At 36.5% G+C, this 11,233-nt stretch overlaps 1 protein-coding gene across 1 annotated transcript in view; it reads right to left on the bottom strand.

Moving 5' to 3' along the window:
• The window catches only part of KCNH8 (potassium voltage-gated channel subfamily H member 8), a 160,092-nt gene that overhangs the window by 79,164 nt on the left and 69,695 nt on the right, over positions 1-11,233 (bottom strand). Inside the window, exon 4 of the mRNA XM_071560150.1 lies at positions 41-168. Within this exon, the coding sequence (XP_071416251.1) occupies positions 41-168 (128 nt within the window). The remainder of the gene's footprint in view (positions 1-40; positions 169-11,233) is intronic.

The following is an 11,233-nucleotide window of genomic DNA, read 5'->3' as shown; positions in this document are numbered from 1 at the left end:
GGGGGGGGGGGGGGAAGGAAATGAGAAGAATTACACCTACATTATTAATTTTTAATTTGTTCTTCTCCCTTCTTTGTAGATGTCCAGAGATATGATAAAGGACAGCTCTACTCCGTCTGCGTGCTGACTCAAAATGTGACCCGGCTCTTCCTCTTGCCTTCCATTTTTCTGCAGAACAGAAGCGAGAGTCCATTGAAAATCAGGAAATAGCACTGTAACGTTTGCAACCTGAACTACTGATGTTTCAGACATTGGGAGAAATGTAAATATTATATATCCCTTTTGTTTTACAGTAAGGAAACAAAAATCCCCTTTCCTGAAGGGCAAATAAAAATCATCGTGAAGTTTTAATTTTTAAATGCCTTCACACAATTCAAAAGCAATTAATTACAGCAAATGATTTCATAGCTAAGGTAAATGTACTCTCTACTGTTTCAGAAAGTAATGATTACTGACAAGAGGGAGTATAGCAAGGAGTAACCACTTAAAATACCTTTGAGCTGGTCCTACTCTTATTTCAGAGAAACAAAAAAAAAGATCTTTTGTGGTGTACTTTTTAAAAACAAAGAGTCTGACTTGTACTAGGCTTCCATTGTGTCAGAATATGCTAATTTTTAAGCTTGCTCATTAGTAATAAATTCTCACATTCATGTGTCTAGATTTCCCACCACATGGTCACTGGCAAAATCACTTGACACATACCTTGGTGACATGAAACCCATTAAGAGTAAAGACTGAACATTATATTGGAAAGGTTCGTCTTTTTTACCTCCATTCAGATGTCTGTAATTGTCAATCATGGGAACAAATTTTGTTCTTGATTATAATTCACTAAATTCAAAGTAACTCCAGTGACTCTGATGGAATTACATTGAACTGATGCCAGAGTAAATGAAAGCACACGTTTTGTGATGTGTCAGGATTAAGAAAAAAGAAATTATGGGAATAAAAAAGAAGCCGTCTGTCAAGGAGGTTTAATTAAAGTCAATTCAATGCATACAAATTTAGGGAAAAAATTAACTAATTAGCAGAAACAGAAATTAACAACAAGCAAATTGGCTACACTGCCTAGAAAAGCAAGAAAGATTTGTATTATAGAAGGCTGATGTATTTTTGGCTTAACAACACAAAAGCATACATAACAAAAAGTGTAGGAAGATAAACTTTCCAAACTTCTCAGTGAAGAATGTTTCATGTAATTCATGATGCAAGAGCACTCTCCAGTTGAGGATTTCTTTACATGTCAGTAAGGAGAAGGGGGAAAACAAGAAAAATTAAAAAAAAAAGAAGAAAAAAACTTTGCACTTGAAAACCAAAAAGCTACTCAAAAGTTGAAGCAGGCAGATGGAGAAACCTCTTGCCCATCTCCTAGACAGATAGAACAAAAAGCCTTATTTCAAAAAAGATCCAGCCAAAATAATGTTAATTTAAAAAAAATCTCAATCATCAAACCATTTAAAACTCAAACTAAATTTTAAGTTCTTAAATTTAAGTTGTTAAATTTAAGTTCTTAAATTTAAGTGTTCTTAAATTCTGGGTAAGAATAAAATGCTTATCTGCTTCTTTGAGCAAAACCAAATGTAACTCTACAGAGTTGGGTCTCCGCTATAGTATTGGTCAGCTATAGTAGTCAGGTTTTGTCACATGACTTTGAAATTCTCTTTAAAACTATTTACAGGCCTCTCTTTTTTGCCTTTCTCAAACTAAGCTGCCATGTTGGATGAGGCCATTCCGTTTGCTCTACCACCTCTAAAAGTAGTCAATAAAATGGGCTTCAGACCTTCACAGCTACGAAGCAGGCTGAGAAAAATGCTTTTCCCAAGTTTCTGGCCAGCAAAGGTTTTGGGATGTTTTAGCTTAAGGCTTCATCCTCACAATGTAACATACCTAATACCCGTCTGTGTCCTTAGCCTACAAAGCACAAGGTAGTCCATCCTCTCAGATATAACAGCCTTGGGGATCTGATGTGTTGTGAGACCCACCCTGAACCGTCCTGCAGAAGGCAGGCATGGTGCTTTCAGGAGTTCCTTTGAGTACTTTCAGCATTTCCAGCAATACAAGGCATGTAGAAGTGGAGCTCGCTACCTTTGGTCAACCTTAGAAACTTTCTTTTTATCCCTGCTGGATCTCACGTACTTTTAAAAATATATTTTAAAATACATCCTTTCAGTACCTCCTTTTTACAGAATAACATACAACTTTCAAGATATGGGTACACAATTGCCAGATACAACAGTGAAATAATGCTGTCAGTTTTTTCTTAAAAACTCCTAACCTCAGATGTGCCTTTTTTCTAACATGCTGAGCACAGAGCTGAAAGCTATCCATAATTTCATCTCTTTCCAGAATGGCGATGGAGACAGTCCATGCCACTAGAATATGGACAGCCAATGCACACACATTCACTTAAAGTAGTTTGGTTTTTCTATAAATTTATTGACACAGATTTTTCATTTTCTGTGCACTCTTTAATTGACATGTTCCTTATAACATTTTAAATTTTATGTGCCATAATGTTTGGCTTTAGACAGATTCCATCTCTTCTACCTAGATTTAACATTCCAGCCACTGAGAATGCAGTACTCATTAAGCGCTATGACACTGATAATCATACCAGTTACACATTTCCCCAGCAAGTGACTTCCATCACATGCTGATTCCACTATTTGCAAAGGATTAATGCTACCTCTATGTTAATATTGGAAGTCACTCAACTCTTAGAGACAGAAAAGCATGGATAAACAAGGAAAGTATTACATTCATTGTGAAGTAATAATACTTTTTTTTTCCAAAGGGAAATGGTAATGATTTTTTATGTTGTTATTAGCAGTGAAAAAAATTTGGGTTCTTGTGAAGGTAAGATGCCATCAGAGCATACTGTATCACATAAATCATTGAATGACATTTGTGACTTCTCCTGCTTTCTGATCTTCTTTAGGAAAAGAGGCAATCCTGATCCTAGCAAACTATATTTTTGTCAGGTGTGCCCTTGCACGTGTGTGATTATTTTCTGTTACCTTCTTTTCTTGTCATACTCTTACTCCTTTTATATTCTGAAGGAGACAGATCATTTTTTATAGACACCTAGGTGTTTCTGGTTCTTAAAAAACTTAGTACCTGAGAGACTTGCCTTCCCCCCGCCCCCCCCATGGCTGTTCTTAGCAAAAAGATACAAGAATAAATACAACCATGAGTAAACTGTCACTTTAATACAGCTGTTTCATTTTTGCCTGGTGCTTAAAATCAAAAGGATTTCTCATCTTCCCAAATATTGTAAGAAGTCTTATTCTATTTTGGGCTCTATTTCTTGGTGCTTCTACACACCCTTTCATGCATCATGGTGACCCTCTCCCCAAAATAGGTCTTACGAAGGATGCTTTGCCATTTAGTCTTACCTCATTGTGACATCTCCCCTTTGATCAGAAAAATGGTAATACATTTTTTAATGCTTTTTGGTGTCCTGATTTTTTTTCAAATGAGATTAGATATAGTACCACAACCATCACACGTGACAATCTCAAAGGTCATTTCCATGAAAAGAAGCTAGCACAGCACTTCTCTGCTAAGCTTAACATTAGTCTCCTAACACCTTGAGTCTTCTCACAATCTTGTAAGGGAAGGCTGCAGTAAAAAAATAGCAGAATCAGACACAAATGCCCCTGTAACTGTTGCCTTTTCTGATGATCATGATTATGATACTTCAGCCAACCACTTAAAGTTAGTAGAAAGTGAAGGCATAACTCCTTTCTTGTACTTTGAAAAAAATAATCTACTTCATAGGTATAAATCACAAAGATATACCCTGATAACTTCTGATAAACTCTCCTAGATATATGCTTCCCTAGCAGTGCAAAAGAACTGTAAAGTCAGCTTTCTGACTAAATTGAAACCAGATATGTATCTGCTCTTCTTCAAAGCATTTCATAGAACCATGAATAATTTAGGTTGGAAAAGACCTCTAAGACCATCAAGTCCAAACCCATAGCCTTCACTGCCATTTCCACCAATAAACCGTGTCCCTAAGTGTGACGTTGACATGTTTCATATACCTTCGGGGTGGTGATTCAAACACTTCCCTGGGCAGCCTGTTACAATGCTTGATAAGACTTCTGGTGAAGAATTTTTTCCTAAAATCAGAATACTCAGAGCATAGCACTGGATATAGTTCAGAATATTTCATGGTTTATAATGTTCTCATTCCCCAGATAAAGTCTGATACATTTACACAATCATAGAATCATGGAACGGTTTGGGTTGAAACGGACATTAAAGATCATCTTGTTCCAACCTCACTGCCATGGGCAAGAACACCTTCCACTAGACCAGGTTGCTCAACGACCAATCCAACCTGGCCTTGAATGCTTCCAGGGATGGGGGATCCACAGCTTCTCTGTTGCAGTTCTCAGCTGTTCCAGTGCTTCCCCACCACCAAAATGGAATTTAAATCTTTGCCATGTAAAATAGAACATTTAATAATCAAATGGGAGATAAGATTCATACTGTTCTTGCAGTCATGAAGTTCATGTGGAAAAAAATAGAAAGTATCAGAAGCCCTTTCTGTGGCAGAGGAGGATCTGTGCTCAACACATGGCCAAGAGAGCCCATTGCAGCCTGTCAGCTCCTGGGGATCTTCCTTCACAGGACAGCTGAAAGAGTGTCAGGAACTGGTTCCTGACTCAGGAACTCCTCCACAGGAATGAGCAGGCTGCACCTGAATACCAGCCTTCTTTTGTTCTAGGTCTCCAGTTCAGCACTTGGCTGTAATTGTGCAGGCATAGTAGCTTTCCTGGAAAGTAAATCCATCACATAAAAGTAGAACCACCACAATATTCTTGAATAGTAGACCAAAGCTGTTTACACTAAGTAACCCTGTCATGACCCAGAAACATTCAGCTGACTCCATAGCAGACAACCTGTGGCATGAGAGAGACCATGGAAAGCATCCCTTTTTGAATTTTGAAATAAGCTAACCTGCTCTGGCCAGAGAGGTTGCATATTATTTACAAAAATTGTCTCAGCCTTGGTATTTTTCCCTCATTTTTCACAGCATTAATTTGTACCACTTTGAAAGAATTGCCTTCAGTTTTTCCTCCTTCATTCATTAATAAAATATGCATTAATTAAATCCACTACCTACATTTCCCACTGATGTAATGACATACCCAACACGCTCTCTTTGGAATAATCTCCTAGTCTGATTGTGGGTCATTACCATTGAAAGTTTTCAATACAAGTGTACATGGACACAAAAGAGAAATTTAACCAAGAACACAATATTCTGGTAGTATGTGAATGAAGTAGAGAGGGATGATGTAAAGTAGCCTGAGAATTTAGTCATGGAAATACATGCACATCTGAGCAACTTTATTCACAGAATTAAAAATCAGTGGCAAAAATCAGTATTGCAGAGCTGTCCTAGAGGCTGTGAGGCTGCAGACTCAGAGCTCTTAGCTGTGTTTCTGCAGCTTTTTTTCACTCCTTGGGGTACAGCAGCCATTGAAAGACAGGTTCACCACTATGGACAAGACCATGGCTATTCGTTGCTTTTTTACTGTTTCACAATCATGCTCAAAGTTGTATTCCACTCCCAACTACTTAGTTGTCAAAGCTGTAAGTTTGACACAGACACATTGACTATCCCCTTCAAACAGTATAAATATGACCATCTCATGTCATGAAATGCAGCATCCATGACTGGGCAAAAGTAGGAGAGGTAGTATAGATATAGATTTCTTCAAACAATTTGGAAAGAGTTCTGAAGAAAAGTGGTGAGTTCTAGATTTCCATGGACCCTATAGTGGGTGTTCACTGGAAAAACTATAATTTTAAGGTTTATTTAATAGTGTAGTGTACCCTTTTATAATTAGGTTCTCACAAAATAATGAAGTTACTTCATTTTAGCTCTTTTGTGAGCTAAGCCAGGGGTAAGTGTAAGGAATAAATAAATAATTTTTTTATTCTACTAACATTTTACTCAAAGGACTGGAAAAAAATTGTAGAGTAGCTAAGAACATTTTGATTTATTTAATTGTTTACAAATTTAAAGTCAATCATGAGATGAAACAGCAAGTAATGCAGCTCCCACAAAAGAAAATGTGTCATAGAAACAAGATCCTTTTGAATGTGTGGACTACATTTCCTTTCAAAAAACAACAAAAGTAGAACAGAACAAATGGACTTTCTTCATTGCTAAAAGGTGTCCAGATAAGCAGAGACTTGAAGAAATCCATGATGCCGCTCCATGCACAGAGTGGAGCCCTGTGAAAAGATGTAGTAACTAGATTAACACTATGACTACTTACTGTTGGTGGGACCCTTTTCTCCTCAGAACACAGAGGGAGTGGCATATTCCACACCTGTGTGGTCTCTCCTACTGCTGTATTCTGAAATCAGCCAGGGAAATAAACCTCCCCCATTTTCTTTCCTGTCTATATCTCTAAGCTGTCACAACCACTCAGCCCAATTGCAAAGAGGTGTTTTTACCTGGGATATCTTACAAGTACAGAACTGTTCCTTTTTGAACCTGCATTCAAAGAATTATTTATTAAAGAATTTCTCCATCATTAATTCATCTTACAACTCTACCTATAAAAGGTTTCCTCTAAGAAGTGCAATCACAATTTTTTTGTTCTTCTAATACATTTCTTGAGACACTCTCATCACTTGCATCACAAGATAAGGGAAACCATAGCAAAATGTGTGACCTTTCATAGACCCCCATGAATAACCCACATGCAATAAAATCAATTATGTCTACAGGAAACACAATGGTACTAAATCATATTCTGTATCAATAACACAAAACCCATTTCATAAGAAGTCCTCAAAAAATCCAAACCAAACTACCAAGGAAATTCTGAAGGAGGCAATTGGGGTGAGGAAATTCTAAATTCTGAAGAAAACCTTTAAAACAGACTGTATGGAAGGGTGGTATGATTTTTTTTTCAAGGCTTTTTGAAATTTTTGGGAAATTTTCAGTTATTCTTTTGTAGGGGACAGTACAAGAGCAGTTGCCAATAAAGAGAAAACTGATAAAAGCCTGCTTTGGTATTAACGACAGAACAGAAGCACTACACTGGACAATGAGCTGCAGGGTCTGGTGGTTGTATGACACATTCTTTCTGTCAAAAACAACCAAATATTCACATAACTGTTAGCTGTATGGCGGATCCAGGCTAACCTCTATCTGCTCTTTTTGTTCTGTTAAGTGATTAACTGATTCAATAAAAAGATGTGCTTAACATACATACCAGCTCTACACTGCAAACATTATTACAGAACATTCTTTAAAGGGGCCAATTTTACACAGAATCAATGCTATGATTATCATAATTTTAGCATTATGCCTTCAGAGAAAGCCCAGCCTGGAACAGGCAGAGAAAAGAAGCAATAATATGCAATTACTATTACAGTCTTTATGAATCAGAAAGACCTTTAAACAGATTAAAAATTGTTAACCACATTTTGGGCTGCTGATTCTTTCAATATTAAGAAAAAAGGGTAGGAGGAGACACACAAAGCCAGAATAAAGGTTCTTCCTCCTCTTCCATTTTGGAGATTGATAAGTGTACACGGCAAAAAAAAAATTCCTTTTTAGATGCCTGTATTTGGGTCTATCTCATGAAATAAAGAACTGGAAAAAAAATCCAAGCACATACACCTTTCTTCAACTGTTCAAATAGACTGAGTTTCAGTGGAAGAACTCTGAAAGAGAATTATTTTAAGGTATTTTCTCATTTATTAATACTACTGCCTAAAAGTTACAAAACCCTTATAATGAAGTAAAATATTCCAAGTCAAAAATATCTATTTCATAATTGTGTAAAAATTGTTCCTTTGCCAGCTTACTACTGCTACTACTCTAGAGAGAATTATCCCACAAATGGGAAAACTGTTTTTTATTATGCCATCAAGTTTGAAACATGTCTATTGATTCAACTGCAGTGAGTGGTCATATGTAGTTCTTACAAAACAAAATGTAACATTGAATTTTCAGCTGGGTTATTACTCACTTCCAGCTGGTTTTTGATGGTACTGTTAATTCCTGTAAGATTTTATATTTTCCACAGTGAATATTGGCTCATGAGAAAGTGATGTGTTCATTTATCATAATGAACAAAAACATAACAGTAATAAGAATATTTGAAGTATTTTTAAGGAACTCCTAGAACTTAAATAGTTCCAATTAAGTCACTGAAAAACTTTTCATGGACTTCAGCAAGTGTTAATGTCTGTTTCTGTGCAAGAGTGTGGCGTTTAAGTACATAATATCATTGAACCTAAATTATTCCTTTAATTCCATGAATTCAATCGTACTGTATTTACTAATCTTCTGTCCTCCAGAATATTCAAGAAAGGTGATCATAGTTTCCAAATCATTGATATTTACACAAAAAAATTTACACAGACATTGATGGCAAAGTACACCTTGCTCATTTAAGTGAAAATAGGCAAATGTGTACCTGAATAATTGTTATCTTGTAATGAAAGCAAGTCTTTTGAGAATGAAGACCTGATTTTTAATAGATATTTTTGCAATATAGAATCAGATATGGCACTAATATAAAAGTTTTGTGGTCAGTGGAACTCGTCCTGAGCTAAAACAACAGGGGGACTAAAATTAAAAAAACCAAACAAAACAAACCCAAAAACAACAAAAAACCCAAACTACCTAAGACATATCTAAGTTCAAAAAAACCTATGATGTTTCACATAGTCATTGAAATGCGCAGAAAGTATCTCTATTTCTCAAGGAATGAGATTTAATTAGAATATATATAATAGGTTATAATATTATATATATAATAAGGATGAATGCTTGGCAGTTATAAAGCTACCTTTTCTACAGTTATGCAAAACTCACTTGTAATAGGTATTAGAGTCTTCATATAGCTCTCTCAGAATTGCTCTGAGGAGCTGCAGCAGGAACTACATTCACTCTGACTACAACTACAGTCAAAATGGCCCAAGTGCTCCTATTTGTGTTTCTGAACACAAAGTACAAATGTAATAAGCATTCTAGTCCTTATGGTCTCTTAACAAAATGTAAAATATCAGGCTGCGTCTAGGCCAGTGAAAGTCTTTAAGATATTTTTCCCTTTACAGATTTTTCCATAGAAATAAGGTTGTAGATTACCTAGAAAGATAGTAAACACTCTGCCTTCTTAAAAAAATCACATACGATGCACACACAGCTTTGAAGAGGTCTTCTAACGGGCAACACACATACTAAACATATTCCCTGTTTTTTCCATGACTTCTGTTGTCAGTGTTATATGGCTGAGCTTTCAAATACTAAAAGGAATATCTGAAGAGAATTTCCACTATTCTGCCAGCAAAATGAAAAACAAAAGTAAATAACAAAAAACCACCAAACAAATAACTTTCCCTCTCCTCCCCCCAGTTATATGATACCTTTATTTTCTAAGGGATATCTAGAGGTGGTAGCATGTTTATCTAGAAACTCAGGAGTCCATGAACTATTCAGTTGCTAATGCATATATTCCCTCAACCTTCCAGGATATCCCAGAATATGGTCGTCTTCTCTGCATTTGCTCAAAAATCAGACTTTCTTTTCCTTTTTCTCATTTTCATTCAACTTACACAACAAAGGACATTTTCTCCCCACCCTCATAACATGTCTTCTGCTTCTCTGAGAATTGCTGGAATGGAACTGCCACATGCATTTAACACCTGGTGAATAGCTAGAACAACAGCTAGAAAGATTGATAAGTCTCTAAGGATTCAAGGCTCAAATACAACTTATTTGCTTGCATAAGAAGGTGAAAAGGGGAGAGAGAGAGGATCTACATGCTGACAGATACCAGAGAGAACAGGGAGAGAAAGGTAGCTCTATTTTTGTTCCTAGGTGTTCAAACTATCAGAAGGAAAAATGTTTCTCTTTACTGATGGCAGAAGAGTTGTAGGCCCTCCTTACTTTGATGGTGAGCCAGGAACAGCATCATCTTAGAGAAGATGTAGCTGAGTCCTTGCAAAATAAGAGCTTCTTCAATATGTTTTTCCTTTGGGCAGTGGGAATGTTGGGGTAAAACTATGCTTCTATCCCACCTCCTCCACTGACAGAACTGCATGGTGCACCATGCGTCCTGAAACAGTTTTATCTGCCTTGAATATTGGATATCTAGGTGACTGTAGGTTCCCCATCTCAATGTCCTGCCTCCTGACAGGTGTAAGAAATTTTAAAATGAAATGTTGTTGCCTGAATATTCACTGCTGTTGCTTGAGCAATCATGAAGCAGCCGAGACAGTAATTAAACAGAATAAATCAAAGTGCACATTGCAGAATTTCTTAGAAGAGACCATCCCTACTCCAAGCAGATAGTTTTAACATAAAAAATCTGGAATGCAAAATGTTTGGCACTTGGTATTTCATTTCTGGCACACTGAAAAGAACAACTCCCTCCAACAAATGATGAATGATCAAAATAAATCTGTTTCCTTAGACATTCATACAAACCTAGGGATTATTAAGAAACTAGAAAAAGCTAGCCAGTTAAACCACAACAAGTATTTCATTTTAATTTAGGGTGGGAAAGGGTGTTGTCCAACTTTTAATTCACAGTATTTTGAGGGTGAAGACATCTTTGCCAAGAGGCAGACAAACCTGAATCATGAAATTCAGTTTAAGAAAAATATTTTTACTTTGTGAGCAGTCAGACACTGGAACAGGTTACCCAGGTAAATTGTGGATTCTCCATCCTTCATGATATTCAGCACGTACCTGTTCATGGTCCTGGGCAGTCCATTCAATCTGACCCTGCTTTAGAAGAGGACACTGGACCAGATAATTTCCAGAGATGCCTTCCCACCTCAACTATCGTGTTATTCTGTGGTTACTATATATTGTATACCTTTGTTTAATAATGCTGGGATAAAGTTGAGAAAATCTGTCCTAAGTTTTCAAACTAAGAGTTCAGAATTTTCACAATGAAAAAACCCAAACCAACAAACAGATTAACAATAAAAGCTAGAGGAAGCTTTTTGTAATGAGTCAAATTCAACTGGGAAATTTTAGCACTGACTATAGCCATAGAACTCTGTCTGTGTACCCCATGTTATTACAGATTAGAGATCTAAAAGCTGTCACAGAATAATGTGATTTCTTACTTCTCAACCTGGATTCCTGGATTCCAACTAATTTCCAGTATATGTTCAAGCATTTTATAGAAAGTTCATACCCAGAAACGGAAAATAACTGACCCAGCCATACCAC

Source organism: Pithys albifrons, chromosome 7 (assembly GCF_047495875.1).
Source record: "Pithys albifrons albifrons isolate INPA30051 chromosome 7, PitAlb_v1, whole genome shotgun sequence".
NCBI lineage: Eukaryota > Metazoa > Chordata > Aves > Passeriformes > Thamnophilidae > Pithys > Pithys albifrons.
This window is presented reverse-complemented; position numbering and strand designations above follow the sequence as displayed.